Genomic DNA, 14,181 nt, shown 5'->3' with positions numbered 1-14,181 from the left:
ATTACTACTCACTTGCGTTTGTTCTTCAGGAAGGAGATCAAATATAGCTTCATGCATTTTTGCCATTTGCTTACAAATATTCCTGAAACAGGCAGAAGGAACGGGAGCTTTCACTTCATACTGGCAGGGAAAAATAATGAGAATTATATTCATGTCCTCTGTAATGTGTACTATCCCCACTGTTTCCTAAAACATATTATTTGCTGCCTTTACACATCTAACTCTGATATAGTTGAAGATTACACTTCAACTATGTTCTGTGCTACTCATGCAAATCTCAAAAATTTTTCATCAAAAATTCTAATCTACTTTGAGACAGCCAACATAATTTAGTGGCTAAGAACATAGACTGCTTCCCTTCTTAAGATGGGCATGTGATGTGTTGCTCAGTCACCGTCTGACTCTCTGCGACCCCATGGACTGTAGCCCGCCAGGCTTCTTTGTCCATGGAATATTCCAGGCCAGAATACTGGAGTGGGTTACCATTCCTTACTCCAGGGGATCTTGACTCAGAGATGGAACTTGCATCTCTTGCGTCTCCTGCATTGGTAGGCAGATTCTTTACCACGGTGCAACCTGGGAAGCCCTAAAGATGGACTGCTTGGGTTCAAGTTCTAACTCTTAAAATTCTTAGCTATGTGAGACTGGGTGAGTTACTTCTCTGTATTAGGTGAGACATTTCTCTATATCTCAAAGGGCTTGTTCTAAGGATTTTAAAAGATGGTTGATAAGAAGAACTCAAAACTGTGTGTGATACAAAGGAAGTACTCAAAAATGTTAGCTACTATTCTGGCTCAATATAGAATAATGAAATCATTAAAGTAGGCCCTTCAAATTAACAGTTTGTTTTTAAAACATGATATTAAGAATGTGTTCAAAGTGGTTATATCTGAAATCAATATAACTGGTAGAACTAAAATGTTCTTTTTCTTTTGTAGTTGGGCCAATATTGTAATCATATTTACCCTAATTTCAAGTATCTATACTAAAAATTTTTAATTAGGTAAATTCATTTATTATTCTTACATTTGGAACAGTACACTGGTATGATTTAGATAATCACCTTTTGGCCCATATTATAGTGTTCACAGCTTAAATTATACATCATTTTCACTTATAAGACAAATTTGGACCAAATAACTATATTTTAGATGCACTAATCTTATATAGTTTATTAAAATGATGAGTTCCAATATACTGCGGTAGTAGAACCATGTAGAAGTCATCTTGTAACTGGACCAAGCAACACTGTGACCACTCAATGATTTGTCTCTCTTCAGCCTACAGTATATCAAATATCCCCTTTTCTTTTTTTACTAATGGTTCTAAGATATAATTTGTACAATTAATTGTTTTTTAGTAAACTCATTAGCTATATAACCATCACCACTAATTTACAAACACTTCCATCAATCCAAAAAGAGACCCCATATCCATGAGCAGGCACTCCCCATTACGCCCTCTCCTTAGTTCCTGGCAACCACTAATCACTAATGGAATCATATAGCATATCGCTTTTGTGACTGGCTTCTTTTACTTAGCATGCTTTCAAGGTTCATCCATGTTGCATCCAGTACGTCATCCTTTTTATGGCTGTATGATATTCCATTGCATGAATAAACCATAGTTTATCAATTAATAGACATTTGGGTCATTTCTACTTTTTGGCTATTATGAATAATAATGCCATGAACATTCACGTACAGATTTCTGTGTAGATAGATGTTATCAATTCTCTTGAGGTAGAATTACTGGATCATACGGTAACTCCATGTTCAACCTTTTGAGGAAATGCAAAATGTTTTCCAAAGTGGCTGTACCACTTTACAAATTCCACCCAGCAATGTATGAGGGTTCCAATTTCTCCATATTCTCTCTAATACTTGTTACTGTCCTTATTTTAGCCATCCTAGTGGGTATGAAATAATCTCACAATGGCAAAATCCCCTTAATTACCCCCATGTCCTGGATTGAATAATATCCCCCCAAGATTCGTGTCCACTTGGAGCCTCCTAAGGTCATACTGGATTGGAGTGGACCCTAAATCCACTGACTGGTATTTTTATAAAAGAAAGGAGAGGGAGACTTAGACACAGAAACACACAGAGGGAAGATGGTCATGTGAAGACAGAGGCAGGGACTGAAGTGATGCGTCTCCAAGTCAAGGAATGCCAACAACTGACAGCAGGCACCTGAAGCTAGAAAGAGGCAAGGAAATTTTCTCTGTTAGAGCCTTCAGAGGGAGCATGGTCTGGGGACACTTTGATTCAGGATTTCTATCCTCCAAAAACTACACGACAATGCACTTCTGTGTTCTAAGCCCCTTACTCTGTGGGAATGTTATGGCAGCCCTAGTAAACTAGTATACTACCCCTCAAAACTTTCCTTCATCACTGATTTCCCTCAAAATAGTATTCTTTCTGTATAACCTTTACCATACAAGGCTTCAATCATTTAAACTTGATACTGTACTTCTTTATTCTCAACCTTTAAAATTTGGTTCTTGCCATCATCCAAACAATCTTCCCTCCACCGTAAACAATCTTTTGAAATTTCTCTCCGGAAAAAAATTACTAAAGAGGTCCTAATTTCCAAATTTAATACCTTTTTTCGTTCCCCTTCCTTATTTCTCTGCAGTATTTCACACAACCTCACACTGGAAACGTCATCCTGGTGCAGTACAATGCTCTCCCAGTTCCTTCCCTCCTAACCTTCCCACTCTTCTATCTCCTGTATCCTAAGTGCAAAGCAACTTTAATATTAACCCTCTCTTATCTTCCTCACTTTTCTCTTATCAATGTTGTTCAATCCCATGACTTCTAATATATCTCTAGTTATGAACCACTTTATTACATGCTCCCCTTTATTACATTCATTACATGCTCCAATCCACTATTGAGCTTACCATGAGCTTTCCCAAACCTGCTCTCTTACCTGTTTCAATTACTATTACCAGTATTACCATCCTCCTGGTCACACAGACTTGAAATCTCCAACTTAAGTTTTTAACTCCTTCTTTTCTTTGTTTCCTTGTATTGAATCAGTGACTAAGTCTCATCAATTATACTTTCAAATTATTTTACACATTAGTTAGTACTCTAGGTCAGAATTTCTAAACCTCTACACTACTGACATTTTGAGCTAGATAATTTTTTGTTGTGGGGGCTGTCTTATGTATTGTAGGATATTCAGCAGCATCCTTAGTCTCTACTCATTAATTACCAGTACCATTCCACACGAAACTGTGACAACCAAAAAACTGCCAGAGATAAAGTACGGATGACAAACTAACACATGAAAAGATACTCAACATATTAGTCATTATAGAAATTAAAACCACAATGAGATATTACTCAATGCAGACCCACTAGAAGACTAACGTTAAAAAACAGAGACAACAGAAAGAGCTGGTGAAGATAAAGAGTATCCAGAAGTCTTATACATCACAAAATTGTATAGTCACTTTGGAAAACCATTTGGCATTTTTTTTAATAAAGTTACCATAAAATTTTACATTTCTATGCCACCATCAATATAGTCAAAGTATTTACACAAAAGAAAACACATGCCCACACGAAGATGTGTCCATGAATGTATATTATTCATAACAGCCAGAAACTGGAGAAAATCCAAAAACATCTATCAATTGATGAATGGATAAACAAACAGTAGTACTTCAGTCAATACCACTTTATAATAAAAATTAACAAGATATTAACACATGTTGTAACATCCATGAATTTCAAAAGCATTAGGCTAAATGAAAGGTACCTGGGACAAGATGTTACATTCTGTATAATTCCATTTATAAGACATACTGGAAAAGGCAAAACTAAATAGAAGAAAATCAGGTCAGCAGTTGTCATGGTTTTGGGGTATTGGGAAAGGATTAACTTCATAAATACCCTAGAGGATGTTTAGTAGTGATGGAATTGTTCTATATCTTGATTGTGGTCATTCTACTACCCCATGAACATTAAAATTCATCTAACTATATACTTAGGATGAATTTTACTCAATGTAAATTATACCTCCATCAACCTGACTTAAACTGCTTAGCTTTCCACTGGTAGTCAAAGCCCTCTACTATCTTTCCAACATATCTCCCACTCTACTCTTGGGCTTACCCACCCTAATACATTAGATATATGGAATTACTTACTTTTGTTATTATTAAAAACAACAGCAAAAGCGTTAGCAGTCAATGTTTACCAGAACTGGCTCTAGTCAGATACGAAGATATGATAAAAAGAAAAGTGCTCCACATATACTATCTCATAAATCCTCACTACATCTTTATTGAGATTTTTATTATTATCCCCATTTAGAGATAGAAACTGAGGCTTAAATAAATTAAGAATTTGCCAAAGGTTCTTCAATGGCTCATGTGTGACAAACATGGAATTTGAACTTAGGTCTACCTAACTCCAAAACCTGACACTCAACTTCTTCTTATGATTCCAATCAACATGTCTGCTCACGCTGTTACCTCAGTGTATCTCCTGGCCTCAACTTAATCTGCTCTAATCGTTGTTGTTTAGTCGCTAAGTCGTGTCCGACTCTTTTGCAACCATATGTAGCCTGCCAGGCTCCTCTGTCCATGGGATTTCCCGGGCAAGAATACTGCAATGGGTTGCCATTTCCTTCTCCAGGGGATCTTCCCAACCCAGGGACTGAACCTGTGTCTCCTGCATCAGCAAACGGATTCTTTACCACCAAGCCACCAGGGAAGCCCACTCTAATTGTGAAAAGCAAAATTTATATGCATGCCTCATCCATAAAGCTTTCCCAGACCTCCTTCCCCAGCTGACAACCATGTCTTTCAAAACATATAACCTACCTCCTATAATAGTTACTGACATAATTATCCTACTACATATTTCACTATTTGAGGACAAGATAAAAGGTTTCTTCACTTTTGTGTATCTCTGTTAACCTAACACAATTTAACTCAACATGAATTAATAGTGGCTGGGACATTAGTCTAGCCAGTAGTATCATTAGATGTTAATGTTTTATTCTGCCCAAGGAAAGGTACCCTTACTTATTAGCTTCTTAGAATCAACCTGTATTTTATTATTATGCTATTCCTCTTTACCCAAATTAAAATTCCAGGTAAGAAAATGAAAAGCTAAAAATTGAGAGACTAACCCAAATCAAACATTCTGCTATTCTGGTATGAATTAAAAATTGGACCAAACTCCTGGGCAACCCATGGAAGCAAGTAGAACAGGGAGTGGTATACAGACTTGATAATACAGGGCTTCCCTTGTGGCTCAGCTGGTAAAAAATCCGCCTGCAATGCGGGAGATCTGGGCTCAGTCCCTGGGTTGGGAAGATCCCCTGGAGAAGAGAAAGGCTACTCACTCCTGTATTCAGGCCTAGAGAATTCCATGGATTGTATAGTCCATGGGGTCACAAAGAGTTGGACATGACTGAGCGACTTGAGGAGAGCATGGCAACCCACTCCAGTTATTCTTGCCTGTAGAATTCCATGGACAGAAGAGCCTGGCAGGCTGCAGTTCATGGGGTCACAAAGAGTTAGACTCAACTGAATGACTAACACTTTCACTTTCACTTTACTCTACATTGTTAGGTGTTAAGTCCTCTGCTGTGTTAGATGGTAAACTTCTTAGGGGAGTTAAACATGCATTATTCATTGATTTTTGGTACACAGAAGAATGTCATATATCAAAAAAGGAAACTGGTGGAATGGAACTGCTTTTGAATTTAGCTTGCACTTCACAACCATGAAGAAAATAGAGAATTTCTAAACAATAATTTTTCTCCACACAAAACTAGAAATTTAGAGGGCATAATATAGGCATGTCTGCACACAACTGTAAATCCTTAAGTTTCTTAAAGGAGAAACATAAAGCATATATGTTATCTACTAACTATGCCAGAGTTACTCAAAGTGCAGTCTGAGATTTCTGGGAGTCAGAAGCTCTTTCAGGGAATATGTGAGGCAAAAACCATGTTCATAATAAGATTAATATAATCCACTTTCAGACTCTCATGATTGAATATTGGAAATTTTTAGGTGACGTGTGATATAATTCTGAAGTCTAGTTGAGTGTGTTTATGTATTCTTTTTAAAAAAATTTTTATTTTTAATTGGAGGATAATTTCTCCACAATGTCGTGCTGATTTCTGCCATATAACAACATGAATCAGCCATCTACATACATATATCCCCTTCCTCCTGAGCCTCCCCACGAAACCCCTATCCCACCCTTCCCAGGTCGTCACAGAGCACCAAGCTGAGCTCCCTGTGCTATACAGCAACTTCCCACCAACTATCTATTTCACAAATGGTAATGTATATATTTCAATGCTACTCTCAATTCATCCCACCCTCTCCTTTCCCCACTGTGTCAAATCCATTCTCTACATCTGTGTCTCTATTAATGCCCTGCAAATAGGTTCATCAGTACCATTTTTCTAGATGAGTTTTAAATTTTTTTAGTTTTAATTTCTAATGTGGTACTCATTGATAGCTATATCTGCATAAACAAAAGCTATTTGGGGGTCCTCAATTATTTTTAAGAATGTAAAGGGGTCTTATGACCAAAATGCTTGAGAACTAAACATTAAACAAATGCAATCTTATTTTCCAATCACTCCTTTCTCACTGTCAACTTCAAAGATTTGTGTGTTAATGGGCACCACTTTATCTTGTCTTTTTATAATTTTTATGAGTCTGCTGCTCTTGCCATCTCAGAATTTGAAGGATCCAAGTAGAAGGAAAAGCATATCAAAGTGCCTTGCTTTATAAGATTACTGTAAAAATGCTCTGGGGCAAAAGTATAAACTAAACAAAGCTTCAAACTCTCAAGTTCTGAGATTTCTGCTTTCTCTCTAAAACAGGTACTGAATAATTTAGGGAAAGTAAAGAGTGAGAGATAGGGCAAAAGTGACTAGGCCTGATTAAGTGACATTTTTCTGAAGATACTTTCCCCGTGTAATTAAGAATCCTTTATAAAACAGTGCTCTGTTTAATGGCCTATTTAGAATGGGAAACAAATAAGAAACAAATACTGAAACTGAATATCTATGATGGAAATAACCCAGCACCTCAGGCTCTGCTTTTTAAGCCTAAAAAATAAAGTAACACACTTTATCACAAGTAATTTAATTTTTTCCCTATTTTGATCTTTATTTTCTCAATTCTATCTCTGGAAGGCTTTCAAACTAAAATATGTTTTGAAGAAGATACATAATTTTCAATGCAGCTAATATAAAATTACTTCTATAAAGGGTCTCTCTCATCTCTGAAATCATCTTCCCTCATCCCTATCCTCAAATCCCTTAGGAAATGAAGATCAACTATTTGGGTGATCTGAACATTCGAGTTTTTCCCTAAATCCTGAAGAATTTTGACTTGTTAGAACTAACTGTGAAAAGTCACAATGCTTTTAAGCAAAGCTTAATAATTTCCATAAATCATTACCTTAGATAACAGCTTGTCAAATAAGCTATCCATTATCGCTACAAGCTTAGCTGATATTTCAGCTATGTGGTCATGGTAGTCCTATAACGAGAAATAACATTGCACATTAAAGACCTGGGACACATCTAAAATACTTAACAATTAAGGAGTTAAATTTATGAAACTCCAGTAGAAAATACATGAAAAGGTACCTTAGTGATATGATCAAAATGCCTAAGCATACTGTATTGCTTAGGTTGCAGTCGAGCTTCAAAATGAGCCCGGATCACAGGAATGTAGTGCACAATTAACTGCAAACAGCGTGAAGAAAGAGCTGAAGATCCAGAAGATGGACATATCATGGAAGAAAAAAAGGTATTAGCTGACTTTAATTACTCACCAAATTATGTAAAAAAAAAAAAAAAAATCAATTTTCTACAGACCCAAGTTTATTACATAAATGGAGAAGACAGTGACAGAAAGCAACATATTTCATTTTGTTTAAGAAAATCATTTGGTACTGAATGATGTAATGAATTCTGCTAATTTTCCCAATGGACTCAAATTGTGGGTAGAATGGCATGAGGAAGCTAAGGGGACAATTGATTCTCATGACATTGATGCCTTTCACCCCATACACACTTATGTACTTAATACAGATTATATTTTAACATTTTTTTTAACAGTAGTGTAACTTCTAATAACTTACATTTATTAGACTAAAAATTCCTTATAACATTTCTCAGAAGTTGTTTTTCAATTATGGCAATACATAGAAAAAGTAAAGTAGAACTGCTACTTTTAGAGCCTTTGGTTAGAGGCACAAAAACACCACGTAATATAAAAACCTAAGTATAGTGACATTACTGAAACGCCTCAGCATGTGAATTAAATGCAAGAATCCATACCCAAATTTTTTGTAGTTATTGTTTTTAGTCCAACAACTTGCAGTGCACCAGCTCCAAGAACTAACTGGCAACTTCTTGAATTGAAGTACTAACAAAGGAAGGAAGGGAAAAAACCAACAATTTATTAAAAACTACACTTTTTTTGCTGGCAATGTGTTAATTCTAATAATACATTCCTCTTTGCTCTTATTCAAGGACCAAATGAATTTTTCTAGTAGGAGCAATTAGGATTTGTTTATGTAATGACAGAAAAAAAAAAAAAGGGTGTTTCCCAATAATAGTATTTACAGTCTGGTAGGAAAAAAGTTGAGAAATTCTAAAAATCAGTTGTTCAAAAATTAATCTTGAATTTGCATTCACAAAACTTGTTGTTTTAGTCATTGTAATTGGATAGTCCTATTTTCAAAAGGTAACAAAATCTGTCTGGACTAAAATATGACAACCTCGGGACAGAATTAATTGATAGATTAGATATTTGAAAAAATAAAGCCTTTTCTCTATCTAGCAGTTTAAAATATCTGTTAATATGAAATGGCTGAATAAAACTATCACCACAGTTTCACTTCACATCAATGGTTCTGAAAGAATGATTTAAAGAAAAATCTCTAACCTTAGTGAGATGAATTTTGTAAAGTTCAGTGAATTCCTTCCATGCACATTTGAAACCAGTCCAGGTTTTTTGACCTAAGTGGCCTCAGTCAAGTTCAGCACCTAACGAACAAATCATCTCCTGTCTCCAATGTCATTAACAACTCTATGGGTGTAATGAGGTATCACTAAATGTTGAGTGAGAAGGAAGCAGGTGGCCTTCAAATAACATGTTGTGAATCAACCACAGCCAAATGTCACAAAATTAATGTCTTAAAGATACCATGACCTTGAAATGTCTAAGAGTTGGAAGATTATTCACACCCTAATGTATTACTTCTTCCAACTATTTTTCCATAAGAGTGAAATCATACATACCTTCAATAAGTCTGATAGACGAGTGAGCATGTCAGTAGTAACAGATGGGATATTATCCACACACTGGCAATATTCAAGGATAATTCTTATCAACAGCAATACAGTTCTACAAAAAAAAAAGAGAGATGAACCAGTAGGCACTCAAAACAAGAAAAATCAAACTGATTTTGCATACAAAAATCAATACTGACCCTGGCAACTGTTCAATGATGTGTTTTACCTATAAGCAGAGCAAGTAGGGACTAGGGTAAGGTAACAGAAAACCTCTAGGGTGTAAAATTAAGGAGGCACTCAGTTTCAAGGTTGTGCAACTGCAGGGCATGCACTTTCATGACACTGAGAAAGGGTACTTCCTTAAATTTTGTGCTATGAGCACATCACTCTCTGTGTGACACCTGCAATAAGTAAGTCTCTTCAGTAAGGCAGGTATCCCATTCCTTGGCCAATTTAAAAATCCTTGGCCAACACTGAAAAAAGTTTTAAGCAGTGTTTCTGATTATGTAGCAGGTTATCATAAATGTTGAATTAAGGAAGGGCCTAGTCTAGATTTTCCTATTGAGATAAAAGAGAAATTGTGGCTTCTGAGAACAATATATCTCCTAAGAAGCTTATTGGTAAGTCACAAAAGGTTTTCCAAAGATGAGAAAGTTATCAGCTCATTAGCAAGATATTTTTTATTTTGTAGTATTCTGTATCCATTAGAGACTACACTGGCTAAACAAAAAAGGGGTTGGTTGATTTTTCTCATACAACAAGAACTTTGAGGTACATCCAAGGGTGCAACAGTGGCTCTCTGATGTAAAGGTTGAAATTAAGAGGGAAACAGCCATTCATTACAGGACATCTAAATTCAATGAGATTCTGAGAAATGAGCGATCCATGTAAAATAATGTTTTATAAAAGTCTGAAGGAGAGAGAGCAGTGCTTCAAGGAGGAGAGTATCTATCCTTTATAACAGCTTAATTGTTAGACCATACATTACTCTCCATGCATAATCCTAGAGTCTGTTTTACTGGGCAGGAGTCCATTGCTATCTTTTGCAATCTTCTTGCTGAAAATACAATACTTCCCCGTTAGCCAGAGAGTTCAGCTTTTTGGCAGTAGTCTCTTAGCTTAAAGAGCAAGAAAGACAGATAGCTAGAGGGGACCATTTCCATTAAGCAAGGGAAGAATAACAAGACACAATCCTCCCTCAGTGTCCATGGGGGACTGGTTCCAGGATACCCCATGAATACCAAAACCCATGCATGCTCAAGTCCTTTATATAAAATGGCATAGCAAAGTCTTCCCTCTATATCCATGGGTTCTACATGCTGGTTAGTGGGATGCAGAACCTGTGGATATAGAGGGCCAATTGCAATGGGTAATTAAGGAAAGAAACGACAATTAGACCGAAGGACTAAGATTACAGTGAGGTTGAAAAAAGTTTTGTCCTACCAGAAATGGAAAAGAATTCCAGAAAAGCAAGGAATGGAAGCTTTAACTTACAATGGTGGTACTTTGGAGTTTTGGAGAATATACAGGTTGAGAAAAAGCATAAATTCTATTCACACTAATTGAGTGCTTATTAGGTGCCAAGAAAAATTAAAATGGTAAATGATCCCCATCTTTGAGGAATTCAGAAAATAACTAGGGAGATACATACACAAATAAATAACTCTAATACACTGCAGAAAGAGCCATGATAGAGGCACACAGAGTTATAAGGGGAGGATCATTCATTCTTCCTGGAGGGGATGGCTTTTTCAGAAAAGACTCATTTAGTGACAAGAAACAAAGAAGAAAAGTGAAAGAGAATTCTGGTATAGATAATGGGAGCTAGATTTTGATTCTAATTCTGGCTCCATGTGGGTAATTTTATATTAAATACTTAAACTTCTAAACTCCATTTCTCTTAACCATAGAAAGGGAACAATAATACCTGAAATGTCTATTTCATAGTACGGTTGGAGAGATCAAATGAGATCATATATATGAAAATACCTAAACTATTAACTGTTACTAAAGTATATGAAGATATTATCTTAAGTATCTATTAATAAAAGGCATATAGTCCTAGAAAAACAACACTGGAATTTATATTTTTCTTAGTTAACTTGAATTTGAAATACTGTTATTGGTAAAAGAATAAAAAGACCTAATGGCAAATGATGGTAACGGAAACAACTACCAACAACTATTAACTTCCTGTTAGGTGAACTAGAACTGTGCAAGATGCTTTACAGGAATTACCTGTTTCACAATAATTCTAAGTACAGTACTATTTCCCACATTTTGTTTTACAAAGAAGGAAACTAAGGCACACAGAGTAACTTGCCCAAAGTCACAAAATAACAGAGTTGCTGGGATTCAAACCTAAGCAGTTTGACTCCAGAGCTCACAACTTCAATACGCTGCATATTGCACACAAAGAAAGTTGCAGGAAAACAAGACAGAAAGAGCTTGAGACATTTACATCAGAGAGCCACTGTAGCACCCTTGGATGTACCTCAAAGTTCTTGTTGTATGAGAAAAATCAACCAACCCCTTTTTTGTTTAGCCAGTGTAGTCTCTAATGGATACAGAATACTACAAAATAAAAAGGAATCCATAAAATTTATTTAAAATTCTTTGTAAGATTTCCAATTGTTCATCTAAAATTTCCAGTTCACATCAAGGGGTAACTAGAAGACCTATGTTTTAAATACTTGACTCAACTAATAAAGAAAAATGTGTCACTCACCCAACAACAGCATACTGTTGCCCCTCAACAGTAAGAACTTCAGCTGGTTTTCTTTCTTCTGTAGCTAAAGTGTTAAAGCAAATAAAGAGATATGGGTATAAGATGAAACAAAATACTGTATAAAAAATTTAAACTAGGAAAAAACCGAAGAAGTTCCTATCTAAGGCTTGGAACGACCTCATTTTTGCAAATAAATCTACTTCTTGGAAAACAATTTAGCACAAAGTAAGCCAAGTATACTGGATTTGGAATCAGAGAAATTTGAATCTGAGTTCCAGTATCACCAATTACTGGATAAATGACTTCAGACCAATTACTTCTTTTGAGTCTCAGTATCTGTATCCATTAAACATAGATAACGATACCTATCTTTAAGTGTAGCTGTCAGTGAAAGAGATAATGCTTACAAACTGGCTATCCTCTAGGTCTGGTATCTGGCAGATGACTGATAAGAAGTAAAAGAAGAAGAGTGTTATTAGTCTGGAAAGGCATAACTAGCATTTCAACTGGTTTTATTATAATCTTTAGAATACAAGTTAATACCTAAATTCAATGGAGAGATTATATATTTACTTTTTATGATCTTTATCCAAAAGTTACTTTATTTTCAGCACGTGGTATTTTTTATCATTAAAAAACAAAGTTCAGTATGTTGAGGTGAAAAGAACAGTGGACTGGATTACTGTCTTGAATCAGCCAATTAAACAGAGTACCATGGGCAAGTAAGTCATAATGATTCCCTGTTTCAAGTCCCTTTGTTCTAAGACATTAAATATCTACATTCTCATTTTTTTCAAGTAAAGAAATTCAGTGTGATATAATTTCTAATCACACTTCACTCTCTATGTCAGATTAAAGTTTCCTGAGGACAGGGGTTGTGTGTTAACCAACACTCAATACTGCAGAGAAGTGACTTAGCACAGTAGTTTAAAAAGGGCCCTAACGTCAGTCTGCCTGCAGTTGGATCCCAGCTCTAGCACTTTCTAGCCATGTAACCTTAGGTATGTTGCTTAACCTCTTTGTGCCTCAGTTTCCATATCTGTTAAATGGGAATATTACAGCTCATGGACCTGTAAATGAGATAACAACGTAAAGTGCTTAGAACAAACCATCTAGCATCGGGTAAGCACTAAATTAATATTTACTGCTATCCACTAAACTTCATCTCCCCAATGCCTCACTAAGTAGTTAGTAAGTCAATAAATGGATGATGGGTGAGTGAATATAACCCACAATCCTTAACTTTGCATGAACTAGTAAAATATTAATGAATTTCTAATAGCATATACTTTATTCCTGGTCAGAGAAAAACAAAAGACAGAGCAGGGTTTGTAAGAGAAACTTTCTACTGTCCGTATCCCACAAAGAGGAAGTGAAAATAAACAGTTCACTCTGTGGGAAAAACACACGATAAATTAAATCACTTATAGAGTTATGATTTTAATTCAAAACTGGAATGTGTTCAGGATAGTGAACTCCAAGAGTATGAGCTCTGTAGGGATAAGACATGTCTCAGTCATCTAGCATAACACCTCACACGGTGGAAAGTCAATCAAATACAGCTTGAAAGAACAGACGGATAATAAGTCTTATAATTTTAAGTTTGTGATTTAGGATGATCAGAGTGTCTTATTTTTCTTTCAGTCTTTGCCACTTAAACACTTTTGCTTTGCTAATATCATATAATCAATTTAAAAACTGTGACCACCACCCAACACTGTTATCTACTAAAAATGGTCACTAAACAACAGAAATTTACTTGATTTCTTCAATTTCTCTCTCTACTATATTTGAATTACTCTAATTTTCACCTGTTCTCACCCCCTCTCGTTGTAGTGGGCAGAGGGAGCCCCTCTCTTGAACTGTGGATTCAATTCCAGGGGTCCTACCCGTACAATCACTCTATGTCACTCTTATTTTAAATCAACCTTCTTCCTCTATTAAGCATAAAAATATAATTCAGCTTCTCTTAAAACTCTTCTCTCAATTCCCTAAGTGAATTTAAAGGTAATAGTCTCTCTAATAGCACTTGTGTCTCTAGCTGCCACTTCATTGTTTACTTTCCCTTCAGAGCCAAACTTGAAAGGCCTGTTTGAAAAGGTAGCCTTACACTTGTCTACCCTTCCTTACCTTTTGAATTACTCAGCAATGAA

The 14,181-nt window shown here is 35.8% G+C and overlaps 1 protein-coding gene across 14 annotated transcripts in view; it reads right to left on the bottom strand.

The window, feature by feature from the left end:
- The window catches only part of VPS54 (VPS54 subunit of GARP complex), a 101,157-nt gene that overhangs the window by 9,913 nt on the left and 77,063 nt on the right, over positions 1-14,181 (bottom strand). For 13 of the 14 annotated variants that reach the window (XM_081588341.1, XM_081588348.1, XM_081588346.1 and 10 more), the window contains 6 exons: positions 12,029-12,092; positions 9,307-9,412; positions 8,341-8,428; positions 7,645-7,766; positions 7,454-7,534; positions 13-120 (listed from right to left, as the gene is read on the bottom strand). In XM_081588341.1, coding sequence (XP_081444467.1) covers positions 13-120; positions 7,454-7,534; positions 7,645-7,766; positions 8,341-8,428; positions 9,307-9,412; positions 12,029-12,092 — 569 coding nt within the window. Of the gene's footprint in view, positions 1-12; positions 121-7,453; positions 7,535-7,644; positions 7,767-8,340; positions 8,429-8,956; positions 9,052-9,306; positions 9,413-12,028; positions 12,093-14,181 lie in introns of those variants that run through there. The other variant, XM_081588355.1, reaches the window with a different exon arrangement.

This window comes from Giraffa tippelskirchi, chromosome 4 (assembly GCF_054371585.1).
Source record: "Giraffa tippelskirchi isolate mGirTip1 chromosome 4, T2T-mGirTip1v1.2.pri, whole genome shotgun sequence".
NCBI lineage: Eukaryota > Metazoa > Chordata > Mammalia > Artiodactyla > Giraffidae > Giraffa > Giraffa tippelskirchi.
This window is presented reverse-complemented; position numbering and strand designations above follow the sequence as displayed.